Source organism: Lissotriton helveticus, chromosome 5_1 (assembly GCF_964261635.1).
Source record: "Lissotriton helveticus chromosome 5_1, aLisHel1.1, whole genome shotgun sequence".
NCBI lineage: Eukaryota > Metazoa > Chordata > Amphibia > Caudata > Salamandridae > Lissotriton > Lissotriton helveticus.
Genome location: NC_136065.1, coordinates 1,373,188,389 through 1,373,210,860, shown reverse-complemented (window position 1 = coordinate 1,373,210,860; position 22,472 = coordinate 1,373,188,389). Strand labels below are relative to the sequence as shown.

The following is a 22,472-nucleotide window of genomic DNA, read 5'->3' as shown; positions in this document are numbered from 1 at the left end:
AATTCAATGTAATGTTAATTTGGGTGCTGATTGGTATGCTCCCACCTTGAGCTATGTATGGGGGCTGCCAGCAGCCTGTATTCCAGAGACATTTACTCAGCAGACTCTTGAAATCTGACGCTTCTTAGGACTGCTTGTTGTAGTTGTGAATTTCGGGAAATGTTGGCTGGCTGTTAGCTCGTACTTATGCTATAGTTTCCTGAAAGGAAGGAATGCACTTGTGTCACACACGTCACCCAGTTTGGATATCCTCTGCATATCCTACAGTCTCTGTCCCTCCAGGGTTTTAAGTTCCGCTAGTACATCCTATTCCTACAGAGGGGAAGCCAGCGTCACCCTCCCTTCCCATGTATTGTGTTGCATTCTTCCTTATTTCGCTCACAAGGTCTGTTGGAGACAGGCACACATGGCTCATATTATACAATTAGCGTACGTAGACCCCTGAGTCTATTGCCCTCATGGTGCCACCCCCGCCGGCTCCTGCTGGGAAGCAAAAAGCCCACCTGTTCATCACTTGTACCTGGACTGCCCAGTAGCAGAGTTGTAGCTAAGGGAGCACTATTTCTTCCTCATAATGGCCTCTGGTCAGGGTGGCCAGCTCTGATCTTGGGGTATTCCTGTTTCAATGCAGCATTTGTGTTGCCACATCCACAGAGTGAAAAAAACCATAGGCACCTTGAACGTCATATTTTATAGGCCATAAAGGAACAAGGGTAGCATCACCATTTTATATAGGGTAACCCTGCCCATGAGCAAAATGGGGAGACCCGGCCAATGCTCCACGTCCCTCTTGTATTTCTCTACGATCCACACCAGGTTGTGTTTCTAAAACTCTGCAGGGTATATTTTTACATAAATGGCTTAGTAACGATTACCCGCCTACGCCCACAAGAAGGGGTTTTCCCTGACTGTGATGGCACTCATGGGGTACTCAAAAATGCCATTGATTTATGCCACCCCTGAATATTGTCTAATGTGTTAAGGATCTCAAGGACCCCAGGAACCCAAGTTCAGCAACATCATCTGCAATGAGGAGATAACATCCTCTCAATCCAGATCCCAGCACAGACCCTGAATCTGTGTATCTGTCCTTACTCAACATACCCACAGTTCCAGCGCCAGGGTGAACAAGAGAGGGATAGTGGACAGCACTGCATGGTCCCCTTCTCCTGACCAAACTCTTCTATAGAAGCACTTTACTGACCCGTACTCTGGATGTGGGTTTTGTTTATGAGCACCCACAATATGAACCCCGGGCCAATACTGCAGGATCGCAAATAGATATGGTCATTCCACTTAAACTTCGGCAACTGAAGACAACATGATCTCTGGTTGATGCAAGAAGTGGCGCCTTGCTAAGCAGCCAAAAAGACTTCTAAGATTGAGCAGCATAGACTTTAGGGGCATGTATGTGGATTGGTTGGGGCTATTAATTTATGAATTACCCATAAGAGGCGGTTTGCCAAGACTTTAGCTAACACCGTAACCTCTGTGCTGAGCAATGTAACAGGTCTGTAATATGAACATTGCTCTTCTGCCTTACCCTGTGTATGAAAAAGGAGTACTGTTGCTAATCTGAGGTCGAAGGGGAAGCACCCCTCATCCCTGGCCTTATACAGCATACTTCAGAGAGGGTCAATCAGCCTTCCCTCCAAACTTCTCAAGTATTCTGGAGGGAAACTGTTTGGACTCGGATTCTTCCCTATCTTTAGTTGTTGGATCAGATTCTTAAATTGTTCCTGCCCCAGATCGCAGTCTAATAGTTACCCGTCTTACTTTTGTAGGATTCTAGTGGGTATATCTTTAACAAACCCATCTAACTTCTCTGGAGAGGCACATTGCATTAGCTGGTATATGTTGGTCAGATGTGTCGCAAAGGTTCAGGCTATCTCAGCTGCACTGTTGACTAGTAAGCTCTCCTCATTTTCTACTCTACGGATCCACCTTCGTCCTGCTTGTCATCTAGCCAGCCATGCAAGCAGTCTATCAACCTTGTTTCCCATCTTGTATAACTTATGTTGTGTTGCCCCTGACCAATCCCCCCACTCGTCGTTTATACTCATCCCTGGTGAAATAGATTTGATGCAAGGGGTAGGATGTTCGGAGCTCTCTGCCTACTATCTGCTCAGTCTTCCCTCTAAGGCTACTCTTTACCCAATCCCTTCTCCTTTTTCCCGCTATTTGTGAAATTAATTGACCTGCATAACTGTTTTTTGAGTTTCCCCGAGAATTATCCTGGAAGAAACCGATCTCATGTTTTCGTTAAAATACAGATCTGTATTAGTGGCCAGAAATGTCTTAGTATTCCAATCTTTGAACTCCCAGGGATCCAATCTCCACCCTGACTCTGTTGGGGGTGGGAAAACAGGGAAGTCGTATACAGACCGCAGTGTGATCCAATTTCCCCTTGCTGAATATTATATGTTCCTAAATCCGTGCTCCTGTGTTCCTCGGACTAAGAAGTAATCTAGCCTGGACATGGATCCGGTGGTGCCAGACACAAGAGTAATGCCTAACCTAAAGTTTTTCACCTCTCCAGAGCTCCATTAGGCCCACGGTTGAGGTAAAGGTTTGAAGCCATCTGTACACTCCGTCCCTCAGTGCATACGCCTCGTGATTCTTTGTACTTCTCCCCGCATTGCTAGGTTGAAATGTTCCCTACATTTGTAAGTGAGTCTGGCGATCTACTCAGCCAACCCCCCAATGTGCGCTATGTCCCAGTCTGCAGTCTTGGGGGTATATACTAGGAGGCCACTGTGAGCTTCTCACCCTTCTATTCCTCCGTCACTATGGCTTAACACCCCCTGGTTCTACCCATGTGGCCATGATTGCCAATGGGAGAGACTTTCATAACAATATTTCGACTACGCGGGAGCCAGACCTTAAATCGGAGTGAACCACATTGTTATATCTTCCTATTCCAAGAAGGCTCTAGTGGTTTCCCACTAGGTGAGTCGCCTGCAACAACAGAATAAGGTCAGGCTGGTGTCTGTGTAAAAGCTGTGACAGCACACCTCTCCACAGTTTTTTTCCCTAAACCATTCACGTCCAAGAAAGGATGGAGAGACCCTTCCCTAAAGGGATGGATCGGTCTTGCATCATGGCTGCAGTGCTGTACTATATAGTGCTCGCCCCCCTTGTATCCTACCCAACCCGATGTGTGCTCCCTGCTGTGTCAGACAACTCCCTCTCCCACTGAACTCCCCCCTTCCTACTTCCCCAGGCAACGAGTTTCCAACTACCCGCATCTTCAATACCCGAGATGTCTGGTGCCCTCCCCTAACATCAAACCTGTTACCATTCCCGCCACAACGTTTCGTCTCTCAGTCTCTGGGAGATAGGAACTCAGCAGGTTCTATATGAGGTGTGTCTTGCATACATGCCAACACTGCCACATAGGAAAGAGGGAGATTGATAGTGAAAAAAATCAATGAAACGTATTTCCCCATTGATTAACGAGGCACTTTTAGGGAGGAGAGATCTCAAATAAAGCCATTCTTAGCTTTAAAAATCGGGAGATTTCCAACTGAATTGGGTCTGTGCCCATGCATGCTGCAGCCTCATTGGCTTGTCAGCATAACATTACTGAGCATAGTCTGTGCAGTAGAAGCACTCTTTTTCAGCAGAATTACACAACTTTTGCCCAATCGAATTTCACCGTGTGGGCGCTGGCAATGCCCCGCTCTCTGTAGTGCTTCCGAAATCTCTTTCTCTGTACATCACGAAGTATGACCCAGCTGCGCTTCCAAACCAGAGCAAGGTACGCAGGGAAACTACAGCAATCCAACCAAGGCACAGCTAACATGCAGAAATCGTGCACTCCGGCTATGTTTTCGTACGCGAGGATTATGGCTAGAACATCGGGCTCAGATGGGACAGTCGTGCGTGAAATGCCTACGGGGAAACTAACATCTGAAACACTCAACGAAGGAGAATAATAACATGTTGCTGTTTGAAAGTCATAACAACATACTTTAAAATGATATGCAATGAATGTAAAAATACACCCTACGCAGACTGTTTTAAGGACAAATAAACTAACTGCAAACACAATAACAGCACTGTAGAGCTTGTTGGCAAAAACATTAACATGGCAACGAGTGAAAAAAATGACAGTGACTAAAAAGAAGCACCTCTAAAACCTGCTTCGGGCGTGTTCTGCAATCCATCAGAACAGGCACCAGGGTAACATGGGCAGAGTTCGAGCGGCGCGTCCCAACCCTGTCTTTATCTGGTCCATGCTGGACCCTGCGTAGACACAGCTCAGCAAAACCCAGACGGCCATTCACTCTCTTGCTCGTGAACGTGAGGGCTACAAGGAGGGTCACGCACAGGTCCGGTTCTAGAGGGTGGGCCGGGTGGGCCAGGCCCACCCAAACATGAGCCTGGCTCACCCAAGCATGAGACTTGGCCCTCGCAGTGAACCTGCCACTGACGTACAACAACAATAACAACTGTTCAGATAACTGGCGATTTACGATCCTGCTGCAGAGCAACCATTTGTCTTTTGGTAGTTTTTAAATGCAGATAAACTGAATTTTAATAGCTCAGTGGGTTACTACCTCTGTCACAGATATCCTTGTGTTACTTGCAGTCCAGAAGTTACTATTCTAACATAGGACAGTGACCTATGAAATGTCATCAAGGAGCTGAATATAAACTTCGCTTTTTTTTGTTGTGATATGGTTAGAGCTTCTACATTCTTTCAACTTTCTAATGTTACTAAAAAGAGTTTTTTTGGGCAGTTGTACCTTTTTATCAGTAAAGCCAACCCCCAAACACTGGAGTACTCTTTAAATCTTGAGTTTGTGCTTCCCCAGACCAAACCCTTGTAAAATATATTGCCCACCAGTATGGATGACATGTGATTTCTACACCTTGTAATCCTCATTGGCTTATGTGACATTCCCCGTAGACTGATTTATTGTCTCTGTATAATGTGTGCGGTTATGTAAAGTACTGTGACACCCAACACTGATATGAGTAGCGCTATACAACAAATGGAATGGATATGAGAGAGGGGCAATGGTGAGTTGAAGGGCACTAGTGGAGGGTGGCAGTAAGGGAATCCAAGTAGGAGGTCATGGGGTTGGGGGCTACGGAGAGATGAGGGGCGCTGGTGGGGGGTGGCAGTGAGGGAAGTCGAGGAGGAGGTCACGGGGTGGAGTAGAACTACAGAGAGATGAGGGGCACTAGTGGACGGTGGCAGTGAGTGAGTCCGAGGAGGAGGAGACAGGTTGGGGGGAACTACGGAGAGATGAGGGGCGCTGGTGGAGGGTGGCAGTGAGGGAATCTGAGGAGGAGGTCATGGGGTGGGGGGAACTACAGGGAGATGAGGGGCACTGGTGGAGGGTGGCAGTGAGGAATACAGAGGAGGAGGTCATGGGGTGGGGGGCTATGGAGAAATGAGGGGCACTAGTCGAAGGTGGCAGTGAGGGAAGCCGAGGAGGAGGTCACAGGGTAGGAGGAACTACAGAGAGATGAGGGGCGCTGTTGGAGGGAGCAGTGTGGGAAGCCGAGGAGGTGGCCATGGGGTGGGGGAACTACAGAGAGGTGAGGGGCACTGGTGGAGGGAGCAGTGAGGGAAGCCGAGGAGGTGGTCATGGGGTGGGGGAACTACAGAGAGATGAGGGGCGCTGGTGGAGGGAGCAGTGAGGGAATCTGAGGAGGAGGTCATGAGGTGGGGAGGCTACAGAGAAATGAGGGGCACTGGTGGATGGTGGCAGTTAGGGAATCCGATAAGGGGGTCATGGGGTGGGGTGAACTACAGAGAGGTGAGGGGCACTTGTGGAGGGCGGCAGTTAGGGAATCCGAGAAGGAGGTCACAGGGTGGGGGGAACTACGGAGCAATAAGGGGTGCTGGTGGAGGGTGGCAGTGAAGGAATCTGAGGAGGAGGTCATGGGGTGTGGGGGAGCTACGGAGAGATGAGGGGCACTGGTGGAGGGTGGTAGTTGGGGAGTCTGAGGCGGAGACCATGAAGGGGAGGGGCTATGGAGAGATAAAGGGCACTGTTGGAGGGTGGTAGTTGAGTTATCTACAGAGAAAGAGGCAAAAAAAGAGGTCAAAAAGACTTTGCGCCAGCACTAAAGCCGGCCGATTAGAACAACCGTGGAGCATACTTTAACATGCATGCTAATTACTGCTATATTCAATGTTTCAAGTTTGAAGGTGATTTTACTATTGTTTTTTACTGGGAATAATGAAAGTGGAACTGAATGGTGGCTGATATGCGGCTGGGGAACACGGTCAGCTGTGAAATAAGGTGTAATGGAGAGGGGTGGTAGAAAAGTGGATAATCAAGCCTGTAAGGGAGTGTGCTGCAGAGTCGGGTGTCAGGTGGAGGTAGTAATGGAGAGGGCTTATCCCTGAAGGCTCGCACAGAGGGAGCCCCAGTAGTGTCACTTGCTTGATACTCCCACCTTAGAAACCTCCCCTTCCCATCAAAGGGACATTACATGGAAGAAAAGCACTTTTGAGAGTGATAACATTTAGAAAGAGACTTTGAAAAGAGTGCGTTTTACTGTGCCTTGTAAGACTAAGGAGAGAAAGGAGGGCCCAGAAGCAGGCCTGGCTAGATATATAAGCGATAAATCGGGCCAGCAGTGGCCCACCCAAATGTACCTTTGGCCCACCCAAATAAATATTCCTGGAGCCGGGCCTGGTCACGCATACGGGGAACTGCTAAGCAGACTTAACAGAGGCAGACAAGATAAGCATGTAGGCATACCTAACACAGGCAAACAAGATAGATACACGCGCAGGCATGCTTAACCCAGGCAGACAAGATACACGCGCAGGCATGCTCAAAACAGACAGACAAGATGCACATGCAGGCATACCTAACACAGGCAGACAAGATAGATACACGCGCAGGCATGCTTAACACAGGCAGACAAGATGCACACGCAGGCATACCTAACACAGGCAGACAAGATAGATACACGCGCTGGCATGCTTAACACAGGCAGACAAGATGTACGTGCAGGCATGTTTAACACAGGCAGACAAGATGTACGTGCAGGCATGTTTAAAACAGGCAGACAAGATGTACGTGCAGGCATGCTTAACACAGGCAGACAAGATAGGTGCACACGCAGGGATACCTAACACAGGCAGACAAGATAGATACACGCGCAGGCATGCTTAACACAGGCAGACAAGATGTACGTGCAGGCATGTTTAACACAGGCAGACAAGATGTACGTGCAGGCATGCTTAACACAGACAGACAAGACGTACACACATGCAAACTTAACACAGACAAGACATACACACAGGTAAACTTAACACAGGCAGACAAGACGTAAACACAGGCAAACTTAACACAGGCAGACAAGACGTACACACAGGCAAACTTATCAAAGGCAGGCAAGATGCACATGCAGGCATGCTTAACACAGACAAAAAAGATACACATGCAGGTATGCCTTACACAGACAGACAAGATACACAGGTAGGCATGCATAACACAGGCAGGCATGCATAGCACAGACAGACAAGACGCACACGCAGGCATACTTAACATAGGCAGGCAAGATGTACATGCAGGCATGCTTAACACAGACAAAAAATATACACACACGCAGGTATGCCTAACACAGACAGACAAGATACACAGGTAGGCTTGCATAACACAGGCAGGCATGCATAGCACAGACAGACAGACAAGATGCACACACAGGCATGCTTAACACAGACAGACACGACACACACATAGGCATACTTAACACAGGCAGACAAGACGCACACACAGGCATACTTAACACAGGCAGACAAGATACACAGGCAGGCATGCATAACACAGGCAAGCATGCATAGCAGAGACAGATAAGACACACACACAGGCATACTTAACACAGACACACAAGATACACATGCAGGCAGGACTTTAAGTGGGATGATAAACCTGGGGGGGGTCTCTCAAAGGGGCGTGGCCAATGTAATTGAGGGCGTGGCTTAAAACACTTCAGCTAAAAATCTGTGCTCAGCATAGTGTGCCGCCAGACTTGTATTTTGCTGTTTTTGAAATTGCATCCAGATATATCATGCAAGTAACATCATACCTACAACAAGTCATGACTATTGGCTTTGTCAGTGTTAGTTTCATAAGATAAGTAAGCAGCAACTATGACTTTTATATAATATTGAAAAAAAGCTTCCATTTAAAGCCCTGGTGACACCAGACAATGTTGTTGCTCCTGAGTTTCAAAAAGAGAAGGGCAATACAGAGAACAAAATGACTCTCTTTAAATGATTTCCCTTCTCTTACAACACTCACCTGGCATGACGTCATGCCATAACTTCTCCACTAGTGAGAAGTGAGCAGTGTGAGCAGCGCAAACCCATGTGCCTGCTGTCACTGCAGTCCGGGAAAAAACGGACCGCCTGTACCAGGGCACTAAACAGCGCCCGGTAGAGTCCTTTTAAAAACTGTCGGTGCTCAGCACCGGTGACACCCGGCCCACTTAAAGCCCTGCATGCAGGCATGCTTAACACTGACAGACAAGATGCACATGCAGGCATTTTAACACTGACAGATAAGACACACGTGCAGACATTTTAACACTGACAGATAAGACACACGTGCAGGCATGCTTTACACAGACAGACAATATACAAATGCAGGCATGCGTAACACAGACAGACAAGATACACATTCAGGCATACTTAACACAGACAGAAAAGATGCACGTGCAGGCATGCTTAATACTGACAGACAAGGTACAAGCGCAGGCATGATTAACAGAGACAGACAAGATACACGGGCAGGCATGCTTAACACAGACAGACGATATACATGCAGGCATACTTAACACAGACAGACAAGATACACATGCAGGCATACTTGTGCAGCAGGCCTCAGCTACTAACACACATTCAAAGGCAAGCACTAGATGTCTAAAGAGAATTAATGCAATATAAGGCTGATTTTGAGTTGCAAGGTGCAAGGGTCCTGAAATGACCATGGCCAGAGTCACTGATTAAGAATGGTAATTGCACCCTTGTAACCACGTGGACCCGGAATTACCAGGTCCATTTCCACATTCCACATTCCTCATTCTGGGGAGTTCTCCGCTTCCATATACTACCTGCTCTGAGACTGACCCTTCCGACCACTCACAGGACACTCAAATGCAGCCACGATAAACTAAGCAATGATCCATACCATAGTTACCCACTTCATCAAACAATCTATTTTTTTTAAATAAATGTTTTTATTGTTTTTTAATAAGACATCAAAACAACTCAGCAGATATGTCTCAGTCGGCATCCATCTGTTACGAGTGACAAGATTTACAAATGATAAGGAAACAAAATTGCACAATCCGTGTCCAATAACTATGTATTTGTTGACAGTCCCACAGCGTATGGACGAAGGAGCCTCTGGCTGCACTACATCACAGATACTCCGGCATCTCCGCTCTGCCCATCGCATGCAGTTTTGCCCAGTCGTAGTATACCCTGCGTAGGATTTTGAACTGAACCACTCACAGTCTTAGCTTAATCACCACTTCTCTAGGGAGCATCAGTGCCATCTCCCTGTCTATATCTTCTAGAGTACCTACAAGGTCTTCCCACTTGCCCCGGAGCATCGTTAGCCTGTCAGGCATATTATTTATTAGAGTTTTGTTGGTCCAGAAGACCGCTTTCTCCTGCATCTCCTCCCGTAGTAGCCGACCCTCTAACGGGGCATATTCCGGGAGATCTACAATATCAGGTTTCTGCGCCCGCCATGCATGTCGGAATTGAACGTATTGATAGTGCTGTGTAGCCGTCAAACTATATTCCACTTCTAGGTCTGTGAACGTCATCAGTGTGCCCTGTCGTGTTATGTCTCCCAAGGTAGTGATGCCGATAGCATCCCAACCGTTAACCCCATCAATTTTGCAAGTTCAGGTAACCGTCTACCCTCCCATAGGAGTGTGGCTCTCGTTAGCCTTTTTTCCCATTGCATAACTCGTTCAGCCCCTTTCATGCCTCAATCGCTCTATGCGGTGCTGGTAGTAGGCTTCTCGTCCCTTGGCCCCCATAGATGTAGTGGAAGTGTGAGCGTTTACGAAATTGGAGTCTCTCTATAGCATATGTGGGGTGGTCCTGCAGTGCATGTCCCCATTCGTTGATAACCACAAGGTATGCCGCCCTATAGTATGTCCTAACATCTGGTAAAGCAATTCCCCCATTGTATTGGCTACGTTGCAAAGTTCGCAGCGCCACTCGGGGGTGGCCTCAGTCCCACAACAGAGTGCACAGTTCCAAGTTAATGGTATTGAAGATTGCCTCCGGTATTTTATAGCACGCAATTTGAAGGCAAACACTCTTTTTTGAACATCTTTGAAGGATCAAAGTAACAATAATGGATGGATGTTAATGCTCGAAAATAGCATTTTAAAAGAAGCACATGTGAATCTACAGCTCCACATTCCAAGGACAGATGGTTACTGGGTAAGTAACATTATCCGTTCGAGGCATGTGAGCTGTAGATCACATGTTTTGCATAGACTATACAGCAGTAAACTCCCAAAGCGGTGGCTAACCTGTAGCTGTTGCAGTTGTTTGAAAAAGAGATTAAGTACTGCCTGGCCTACATTAGCTTGTTTCCTCACTAACACATATACACAACAGTACTTGGTGAATGTGTATGGTGTAGACTATGCGGCTGCCTTACAGATGTCAGCTATGGGAATATTCCCTAAGAAGGCCAAAGTAGCCCCTATTTTGTGGGTGAAATGCGCTCTAGGTGGTATTGTCAAGGTTATTTTTGCTATCACATAACATGTTTGGATACATTTCACGATCCATCTTGCAATACCTGATTTAGAAATGGGATTGCACTTGTGTTGTGGCAAAAAAACAACAAAGAGTTATTTTGTCTTAGGAAAATCTTTTGTTCTTTCCACATAATATATTAGAGCTCTTTTCTCACATTGCAGCCAAGACCTGGAACGAGCTAACAACAGACATCAGACGCACCCCTTCCCTGAACACCTTCAGGAAGACTCTCAAGACCTGGCTCTTCGGCTAAAGAGATCTGCGGACCTCCCCCCCACCCCCCCCAGCACCTTGAGACCTTCACGGTGAGTAGCGCGCTTACAATTCCCCTGATTGATTGATTGATTCTAACATCTAGTGTGTGTAGAGCTCATTCTGCTACATAATCAGGTTGAGAAAGATTGATTGATTGATGTGAAAAGCAGAAACCACTTTAGGAAGAAATTTGTGATTGGTTCTAAGAAGCACTTTGTCTTTGTGACGTTGAAAGAAAGGCTCTTGTATAGTTAGTCCCTGGAGTTCACCAACTCTCCTTAAGGAAGTGATTGCAATATGAAAAGCAACCTTCAATGTGAGAAATTGTAGTTGACACTTGTGCACTGGTTCAAAAGGGTGGACCCATAAGCCTCGTAAGGACTATATCCAAGTTCCATACTGGTGCAGGTGGGGCTCTTGGTGGTATTAGTCTTTTTAGTCCTTCCATGAAGGCTTTAATCACTGGTACTCTGAATGGAGATAAGTGTTGCCTGTTTTCTAAGTATGCAGCTCCTGCTGCTAAATGCAATCAAATAGATGTGTAGGCTAATCCAGATTGCTGTAAATGTAAGAGATAACAGAGGATGTTTTGCACTGCAGCATCAAGGGGAAGGATATTGTTATTGTTACAATGTATAACAAATCGTTTCCACATTGCTGCATAACATGCCCTAGTGTACGAGTTACTTACCTTCGGTAACAATGTATCTGGTAGAGACGATTCTAGGTGGGGGACGGCTGCTGGGACGACACCGACCTGGACAAGCGGGCCGACAGCTATTTCATCTGGCGCTCCCGCCGTGACTTCGGGTTGAGGTGCTGACAGACGTCGCAGTCCGTCGAGTCATGGTGCTCACCCAGACACCACATACAAATCGGGTGAGGATCCGTCGCCGACATCTGACGTGCACAGGAGCGTGAAAGAGAAGGCCTGAAAATAGGCCAGGACACGATCCGGATCCACGTTGCACGCGGAAAAGAGAAAAACTGATGTCAGAGCGCCGGGGTGGGGCGTAAGTGACTTGGCTGACGTCAAGCCGCGGATGGCGTCAGGGCGGAGGCACATGTTACCGCCCCCGGCACGCAGAGATGCTGTGGCAAAGAAAATTTTCCAGATCCAGTCTCACGCCTGGGGATAATTCTACGTTAAGGAATCTGCGGTTAGTAGCCTCTATCAGACAGTAGGTTTCTTAGCCTATTTTAGAATTTCATATAGTCTGTTGGTAATTGTAAATAACCAAACTCTATGACTTCAGGAGCCATATCACTATGTTGAGTTCTTTGGGATTTGGATGTCTGATTTCTCCATAGCTCTGAGTGAGGAGACTGGAGTTGAGTTGCAGCTTTTGGCGTGGAACTACTGAGAGCTCTATCAGGGTGGGTAAGCAAAGTTGACATGCCCATGTGGGAGCTATGAGAAGGAGTTTGAGGATTAATGTCTGAGCTTCCTAATTATCAGTGGAATGAGTGGGAAAGGTGGAAAAGCATAGGCAAATATCCCTGACCAGTTCATCCATTGGGCATTGCCTCTGGAGATCGGGTGTGGGAATCTGGAGGCGAAGCTTGGGCATTTTGCGTTTTGAGCTGTGGTGAACAGGTCTATGTGAGAAAATCCCCATTCCTGAAAGTAGGGAAGAAAAATTTGGGGATGATGTTCCCACTCATGGATTTGCTGTCTCTGTCTGCTGAGAAGGTCTGCAATTTGATTGTTTACTCCTCAAAGATGTTCTGCTAGGAGATACATTTTGTGATGTATGGCCCATTTCCAAATGGCTTGTGCTAGGTGTGAGAGTTGGAGAGAGTGTGTCCTCCCCCTGTTTTTGTATATAGTACATGACTGTCATGTTGTCTGTGTGGTCTAGGACAGTTTTGCCTATTAGGTGAGTTTGGAGGGCTTTGAGCGCTAGAAACACTGCTAGTAGCTCTAGGTAATTTATATGGAGGCTCTTGTACTTTAGAGTCCATAACTCTCGGACTGTGTGACTTTGTAGGTGAGCACCCAAACCAGTGAGCCGTGCATCTGCTGTTAGCACTGTCTGTGTAACAGGGTCGAGAATGGGCCGCCCTTTGGATAGTTTTTGTGGGTTCCACCACTGCAGAGAATGATGGGTGCGGCCATTTGCCAGCACTAGATCGGTCAACTGACCCTGCGAGTGGTTCCACTAACTTGTTAAGCTTTCTCGAATGGGGCCCATGTGAAGTCTTGCGTGGGAAACAATTAAAATGCAAGACGCATCATTCCTAGCACTTTCATGAATGCTTTTGCTAGTAATGATTGGTTGGGCTGAAATTGAGTGAGAAGGGACTGAATCCTGTGAATCCTGGCTGTATTGGGAGAGGCTAGAGTTTTCTGAGCAGCTATCGCAGCTCCCAAATAAGTTTATGTGCTGGAAGGCTGTAGTTGAGACTTCAACACATTTATTGTAATCCATGGTTGGTTGGTGAAGTAAGTGAATTGTGGTTTTACTGTGTTGGAGACACATTTGGTAAGTGCTGGTTTGATGAGCCAGTGGATTTGTTTTCTTCTCAGACTACTGCCAGATATTTGGTGAATACCCTGGGAGCAGTGGTGACTCCAAACGTTAGTACTTTGAATTGGTAATGATGACCCGCTATCAAGAATCTGAGGTATTTGCGATGAGCGGAATGAACTGGAATGTGGAAATATGCGTCTTTTAAGTTTAGAGTAGACATAAAATCGCCCTGCTGTAGAAGTGGGAGCACTTGTTTAAGTGTCACCATGTGGAAATGCTCTGACAGGATGTAGAGGGTTAGTTCTCTGAGGTCTAGACTAGGTCTAAAGGAGCCGTCCTTCCTCGGGATGAGAAAGTAAAGGGAGTAAACATCTGTTCCTTGCTGTTGTAACAGCCCAGGTTCTATGTTCCTTTGGACAGGAGAGATTGGACTTCTTGCTGAAGTAGATGTAAATGTTCTGGTGACATTTTGTGAGACTGCGGTAGAATGTTTGGAGAATGGTTGGTAAGCTCCAGGCAATAACCATGTTGGATAATTCCTAAAACCCTTTGGTCTGTGGTGATAATATTGCAAAATGGGGAGGAATTGTAGAAGAAGTCCCAAGTAATCAGGGGAAAGTGTAAGCACGGATTGTTGGGGGAGGAGGAATTACGTGGTGTAGAACCCCTGCCTCGAACTTTGTTGTTGTTGCTTCGGTATCCTCCTCTAAAGGAGCCTCTTGTAGCGGAAGATTGTGCCTTTGTAGGAGGCAGCAGTATTGTCTGAGGACACGACTCTCCACAGTAGAAGGAGTGACGAAAGGAACCCCAATTAAAGGGAGAATGCAGAGCTACCATGGACATGGCTACTTCTTGTCATTTTTCAGTGATCTACTTCGGGCCGAAAAGACGTTCCTTGTCAAAAGCAGTATTTAAAATAGACTGTTGTATTTAGGGTTTGAAACAAGAAATCCTCAAACATGCATGTCTTCTTAATAACGCACTAGTGTTGATTTCTCTAGCTGAGGTGTCTGCAGCATCTAAATCGCATCTAATTGAGGAATTGGATATGAGTTTCCCTTCCTGGACTAAATCTTGAGGTTTTGCTTTATGCTCATCTGGGAAGTGTTGTAGCAATTGCTCCATCTCGTCCCAGTGTGCCCTATCATACCTGGCCTGGGTGTTGGCAATGCACCAATGATTTGCTGCTTGGCTGCTACTCTTTTACCAGAGGCGTCTAATAGTTTTGACTGTTTGTCTGGAGGGGGAGCATCTCAAGTATTCTGTGAATTGGGCTGTTTACGGGCATTAGAGACCACCAATGAGTCTAGTGGTAACTGTCATATAATAAAGACTGGATCTGAGGGAGCAGGCTTGTATTTTTTTAATTCTTGAGGTGAGAATGCGAGCACACACTGGATCTTTAAAGATATAAGTAACTGCAAATTCCTCACCTTTAGAATATCCCAGCGTGCCAGACTGGATCCGGGAGCATTCGCATCAGTACTAAACACTGCTAGGAGGCTTATAAGCACCACCCCTGGAAAAGCCACAAATTGAAGGACCAGTGTGCAGAGCTCTAATATGGGACCCATTTCGATGGTAAGAAGAAACCACTCCACAGAACGGGGAGGTGGGAGGAGGGTTAGATAGAGTATGCAACAGAAGGAGCATTACTGAAGGTACGTAAATTCTTTTTCTAATGGCTATTTCAAATCACAGATGTCCCAACTTCAGTAGATACCAAAACTATACTTCCCACATGTGGAAGGTCTCTGGAGCTGGCTCAAGCTAAAACATCCTGCAGGACTGACCAGGCAAAACTGGGTGTGGAGAGCCTGACTTCAGCAACCAGTAATCAAGGTATGGGAATATATGTTCTCCTGAACGGCGAAGACACACAGCGTCCATCCTCATCACTTTTGTGACAGGCTCCAAGGAGACCAAGATTGCTGGGGAGGAACCTGTCTGCAGTAACCCAACTGGAGGCCCTTGTTGATCTGGGAGGCTGAAGGAATGCCAGAGAGAGCCGGAAGTGCACTGAAAATGTGCAGCATGGCCTCTTTAAAGACCTTGATTTGCTGCAGAGTCAACGGGGGCCTGGGAAATTCAGGGCAAATAAGGAACAACCAAGGAACCAGTTCCGTAGTTGGTGACCTCGAAGGGGTACACATTTCATTGTGGCGTCCTTGTGCCTTTTATTTGGAGTCAGAGTGATTAAATGCGGTTGAGTCCTGCTTCACTTTCGCATGCTTACGTTTGGACTTGGACTTCAACAGACTGGAGGACCTGGGGCTGTATTATGGTAAAGGCGCATTTTCATTTTTTGCACCTGGTGCACCTTTAAAAAGGTGTGCCAGGCGCAAACAGTGAAAATGGGCTTTATTACCGTGAATGTGCTGCCCCCAGGGCAGCGGCAAACTTGTGCTGCCCAGGGGCCTGCGCATTCTGGAGATAAACCGGCAGATGCTTTACAGCCGCTCTGTGTTTTCATTGTGCAGGCGGCACCCACCTGCACTTTTGAAAGGGATTAGAGATCTCCTTTCAGGCGGGTGCAGTCTCTGACTGCACCCGCTTGCAAGGGGATGTCTGGGGGGTCCATGAGACACCCTTTCCCCCCGCCAGAGCTTTGGAATCAGGAGATGCACTCACAGTGCATCTCCTGTGGACTTATTTGCCTCTGCGCCTGCGCCGTATTTAAGACGCGGCAAATGAGGGAATGCCCCCTGCAGATAGCACTGGTGCTTTATGTGCGACAGCGCTATTGGAATTACAGAAGGGGCCCCACAAGCGTCTGTGACCCCCTTCTGTAATACCAAAGTGCCCTGGGGGCATGCAAAGCGGGTGCAACACCCGTTGCGCCGCCGTGGCACTTTATATAATACGGATCCTGGAGTGTAAAATTGAACAGTTGAGGAAGTGGCTTTGGACCAGGATCGAGCCCGGGCCCACAACTTGGAGTGGGACCGAAGTGAAGACTCCAACTACTTCTTCTGTTTGGCAGCATAGAATTTTGCGCCCCAGTCCTGGATCACTTTCAGGTGCACGAGGGCACACAATTGTGCCCCGAACTCAAACACCAAAGACACCTTGTGCAGGGTTGTGACCAACATATTCTTCCTGCATTCATGATATAGCTTTAAATCTGCCATTATTAGTGGAGGCAGTGTTCCTCAGCACATTGTAAAACCATTTTAGGAGATATCAGAAAACTGACAATTTTGAGCATCGGAAGTCATGGAAAAGAAGAAACTAATGTCAGTGCTGAGTGTTGGTGCTTATATGCAGCTCTGCTCTGCCACTTCCAGGGCAGTGTGGTGCCAAAGCAGAGCCACACAATGCCACCTAGTGGCACGCAGGAGCACTGCTATGAAACAAACTACAGGTCTACTCTTGATCCTTGTGGGAAGGTATACGATAAGGAATATGCGGTTAGAAGTGCTCATCAGGACCAATTTGCCTGCAACTGTACTCATAGAAACTATTTCTAACCGATCAGGTACAATTTTTACGAGCGGTACTAATGGTGAGCTCAGAAAAGGTACAGTTAACTGCCTGCTGGTAATTCCTCAGTCAGCATAAGTACAGCTTTGGGGAATGCTATTGCCAACTGTGCGATTTGCTCCTCTCCAGGTGACAGCACATATTGCTGACCACTTTATCAATCCCCCCATCTGCAGCATCCACAACATTCACTTCCCTACTTTAGACCCCTATTGGGCCTGGCTTAGCTCATAGCAACTCACCACAGTGACCTCTGTGGCTACTGTAGCCTGCCTGAGCCCCAACACTCTCTTCCGATTCCATTTTTCCCCTGGGACACTGACATGCAATGCCCACTTCATTAGAAAGACCCGCCATTAGCGTTGCAAGCGAACTTCAGTACTCTGACACTAATTCAACCAAACACTCCTGCTCACCTCCACGTCTTGGTCGGCTCGTGCTCTGTTCTCCCTCACTCGCTCGAGCTGTTGCTGTGCCTCATCCAGAGCTTTGGACTTGTTCTTCATCTCCTCCCAGAGCACCTGCTTCTCCCACTGCGTCCGGGCAATGTACTCCTCCTGCTCCTTTTTGAGCTTCATTAGTTGCTTCATCTTCTCCTCCTCTTCCTCTAGTAACCTGTGGGGAGATGTTGAAAATGATCACTGGACTCTCAGTAACACTATCTCTGAGTAAAGGCTATTTCACTTTCTCTCCTCACAAAGTGTGTCACCACACTGGCACCTTCCCTCCCTGCACCCTCGGAGACCAGGGTTTGCACCTTTAGTTTGATTTCCACAACAGATCTTGGCATCCAATACTCCAAAGCCTGACAAGCAACAAGGAACTTTGACCCCTTAGACTAAGTGCCCTCCCACTCTTCCTGTGGAAATACGCGCAGCCACCTGCCCTACAACAGAAGCCTTCAAACCACACAGCCTTGGGGATGTGGTTACAATACACCGTTCAGTCAATTTGCATCTTTTTTTATTTTGGCTGTCACCCGCAAAGCCATAACTAGTTCTGGAACTATGTAGATTCTCTCCTTGCTGTATTTTGGGTGGCAAAAAACGAATCTTTCTTAGTGGAGAGGACTTGTCCCCAACTATGTGCACAAACCTGAGGTCCAGCTGAGAGAGATGTGAGAACCTGATTGAGTACAAAGGGCTCAAACTAGATGAGAGCTGCCTTCCCAGTGGGACCCAGAAGCAGTAACACTAATGTCTGTTTGGTGATCAAGTCGCCCTCTCTTGCGAACTGATACATTCAACTCTTAAAAGTCTGGCATTTAACAAACTTCATTGTGTGCCATGGGCTGTGCAGGTGTTGATTGGAGAAGGAAGCATTCCATCCTGAGCTTCACCTCCATCTCCTGTACTGAGAGCCAATCCCTCAGAATCACAGGGTCACTGTACCCCTTGTCTATGGGCTTCAGACCAACAATAGGGTACCTCCCTTGCACCCAAGCCTCTTGGGATGCAGAGCATTGTGTGGGTCAGACTGTGCTGATTTCAGTCTCTTTGATTTCACTACTTCAGCCCCAGTGGTGGCATGGTATTGTGGTACTTATCCTAAGCCCACCCTTCCCTAAATTTCAGTCCAATCTGGTCACTCCCAGTAGACAAGGACGCAGAAGCAGCTGAATGATCACTGCTTGGGGCATGAGTCCACATACCTTGACCTGAAGCATCTAATTTGGAGGTGTGAAAGCTTGAAGTTTCTAAAAATTGGGCAAAGAAAATTGTGCCATAACCTTTAGATTTTAATTTGTATTTTGAAATATCTCTTTATTGAATTTTTGTGTGGTATAGGACTTTCAAGAAAACCACATATCATGCTATGTTTACATAGCATTGGGGCATTTGTCTTTTATGAGTGGTAACAATAAACCAATGTAACAAACAAGGATCCGGCCGTCATTTACGGTTAACATTACCTCTAACTCAAGCTAGCGTGAGTACAATATGCTATCATCCACTGTCCCATATACGTCACCCCACTGGTGTGTCTTGCTTCAGAGAGAGTATATAAGCCTTGTGAGGGTAGCACCTTGTGCATTAATGACATCTTGTGATGCATTTGACTTGAATGGATGTCTAATACATATGGTTAATTGGCTTTTCAAATTGGTACTCCACTCCATAATGGTGGGCGTTAATCTGTTTTTGCTCTCAGTGTTGTAAGAATTGGGACCCAGCTGGTGTGCGCTGTACCCTTCCCGGTTGATTGCTGATTTGACCTGCTGATGGCTTGCATGCCATTCCCATGAGCCTCTTTGTGAGTATTAGAGCGAGGCCATTGAATCTATTAGTGCACTTTAGTTTTCTCAATTTTGGGACTATACCAAATAAACATGCGTGTGGAGTCTGTTTTATGCTTTTGTTAGTGAGGTGATGAATATTTCTTAGTATGTCTTCCCAATATTGATGGATTACCAGGCATCCCCAGACCATATGGTAAAAATCAGCTTCATGTGTATGGCGTCTACCTCAATTAGTATTAGCACCTTCTTATATGTTGCCTCTAAGTGCAGGAGAAAGGTAAGTCTGAAGTAAATAACAGAATTGTATGTACTTAAAGTAGGGGATTCTGGATACAGTTTTATAGTACTCTGAGCATTTTGCCCAAATGTCGTCACATCTATCCACTTCTATCTTGGTTCCCCATTTCAAGTTTAGTGTTGAGTTCTCACTTAAGTATAAAGGTGGGATCGAATTGTAGAGTAACAGAATGGCTTTTTATTATGTCGAATTGTAAGAAGGTGATGCAACTAGTCTGATCTCAGTGGTTCCGTCATGTCTAGTACCCATGTCTGTAATTAAGCCCTGGAGAGTAATTTATGGGCTAGAAATTACTCATAATGCGTCTGCAACTGCATCAACTGTCTCTTGTCATATTACCTTGTAATCTTTCTAAACTTGAGGCCTGATTTAAACGTTACCGGCATTCCGTCTGCCTTATTACAAGTGCTTTATTTCCTATTTTACTTGTAATACGACTGAAGGGATAGCTGCACATCTGGGATGGAGTACTTGTCTGCCAAACTCTACATCAGGTCCTTGGAGACACACATCTGCGGTCAGGGCCACCTTTAGGGCTGGTGGCGCCCGGTGCAACAATCACGTTTGGTGCCCCCACGTCCCATGACCGCCTCCTCTGATTCTCTCCCTACCACCTGCAAAAGTGCCCCTCTTCTCTCCTATCATAAGATATTGCTCAATACAGAGCCCCCCTGAGGTGACAGCGCCCCCCTCAAAAGGTAGGCGCCCAGTGACGCCGCACCAGTCGCACTGCCCTAAAGCCCGCCCTGTCTGCGGTGTTTCTGAGTATACCAGCACTCCGTTTGACAAATCGTAGGCAACTGTACCTAGCTACTGTTGATAACTTCAATAGCCTGGTAGTCAATAATTTCCACAGTAGTCAGTGCAGACGCAAACTCTCCCTCTCAGGGTTCCTGCATAGATCCAGCCATCCATTTCATCACCCACTGTAATTGGGCTGTGAAGTAGTAGGCTTCGTAATTGGTGCAAGTGACTCTAAAGTAGGGTCACTTTCAACCAGTGGAACATTCCTTCAGTATGACAGCACACCATATCTGGAGTGAACGTATAGGACCGGGACCTCTAAGTTATGCAGTCCCAACTCCCTCTCCCTGGCAGAAGTAGGAACAATATTACCTCCTAATTAACATTTGTAAAAAACTGTTACCTCCGAATAGTCAATTTCGGTGTAGTTTAAAACTGTTGTGGTGTTTGATAATCAGCCTTGTTCTCAAACCTCACCCCTTGCTTGTCTTATAATGCCCCCCCTAACCTCCTCGCAATTCAGACCACCCCTTTTAGCCTTTGAGACCAGGAACTCTATGACTCTCCAATGGAGGCCAGTCGAGCTATTCAAAGAATACATGTGTGTCCTTCAGATTGCCTTTTCAGCAGTTAAAGGTGCCAGAACCGTGCTGTGCCTCCACTGGTTATGGCACCAGACTGTGTGAATGGGCAATCTCGATAACGCTATCTCTCAGATGAATCCTGGCAAAATGCTCTGTAAGTTGCGAAAAAAGCCCCATTCAGTGTTTTAGTATGGCCACAGCAACTTAGGTAGCAACAACATTTTTAGAAATGGCCACTCTGCCCATCAGAGATCGAGAAGTCTGGTTCAGACGGCATTGCCGGCAGCGGGAGTGTAATCACTTTGCTTAAATTTCTCTCTTAGTGCTGAACTCCCATGCATTCCATGTCAATGTGTCATTTGCTTGTCATGTACCCTAGGCACTCATGATGGGTAGTTAACTATTCTAAAATAGTACAATTTTGTGGTGGGCATTGGAAAGTTATGGAGAGTGATGGAGAAGCACTGTGATGATCTAAGGGGCATTGGAAATGTATACATTGTGATGGAGAAGCACTGTGATGATCTAAGGGGCATTGGAAAGTTATGGAGCGTGATGGAGAAGCACTGTGATGATCTAAGGGGCATTGGAAATATATAATTGTGATGGAGAAGCACTGTGATGATCTAAGGGGCATTGGAAATGTATACATTGTGATGGAGAAGCACTGTGATGATCGGAGGGGCATTGGAAATGTATACATTGTGATGGAGAAGCACTGTGGTGATCTAAGGGGCATCAGAAAGTTACAGAGAGTGATGGAGAAGCACTGTAATGATCTAAGGGGAATTGGAAATGTATACATTGTGATGGAGAAGCACTGTGATGATCTAGGGACATTGGAAATGTATACATTGTGATGGAGAAGCACTGTGGTGATAATCAAGGAGGAGGCACTGGAAAGTTATGGACAGTGATGGAGAAGCACTGTGATGATCTAGGGGCATTGGAAATGTATACATTGTGATGGAGAAGCACTGTGATGATCTAAGGGGCATTGGAAATGTATACATTGTGATGGAGAAGCACTGTGATGATCTAAGGGGCATTGGAAATGTATACATTGTGATGGAGAAGCACTGTGATGATCTAAGGGGCATTGGAAATGTAGACATTGTGATGGAGAAGCACTGTGATGATCTAAGGGGCATTGGAAAGTTATGGAGAGTGATGGAGAAGCACTGTGATGATCTAAGGGGCATCAGAAAGTTACGGAGAGTGATGGAGAAGCACTGTGATGATCAATGAGGGGGCATTGGATAGTTGCAGAGAGAGGTGCAGACGCACTGTGGAACGGTACTCTGTTTTTTTCAGACCAAACCGTTGCCTCAAGAATCATTCACTTAGAAGTTTCTGCAGAAATTGGCCGTACCTTGTGTGTTCATATCTCATGGCTTGCTCATCCTGGCGTGCCTTTATTTCCTGGCGCAGGGCATCTTGAAGCTTCTCTTGCATTTCTTCTAGCTCCTTTATCCTTTTACGCTGCCGGTTTGCCTCCTCCTCCTTTAATGCCATTTCAGCTTTCATGGAGGCGCGCGCCTGCAACGAGCAGCAAGAAAATATCAGTGGAGCAAAAACGTGACATAAAGTCTCTCTCAGTTATATTCTATTTGTGCAAGGCAGC

General features: G+C 46.6%; 1 protein-coding gene across 1 annotated transcript in view; it reads right to left on the bottom strand.

Annotated features, from left to right (window-relative positions):
- Nucleotides 1-22,472, bottom strand: part of DEF6 (DEF6 guanine nucleotide exchange factor) — a 419,734-nt gene that overhangs the window by 102,233 nt on the left and 295,029 nt on the right. Inside the window, exons 8-9 of the mRNA XM_078644309.1 lie at nt 22,221-22,387; nt 17,400-17,598 (exon numbers count right to left, since the gene is read on the bottom strand). Coding sequence (XP_078500435.1) covers nt 17,400-17,598; nt 22,221-22,387 — 366 coding nt within the window. The remainder of the gene's footprint in view (nt 1-17,399; nt 17,599-22,220; nt 22,388-22,472) is intronic.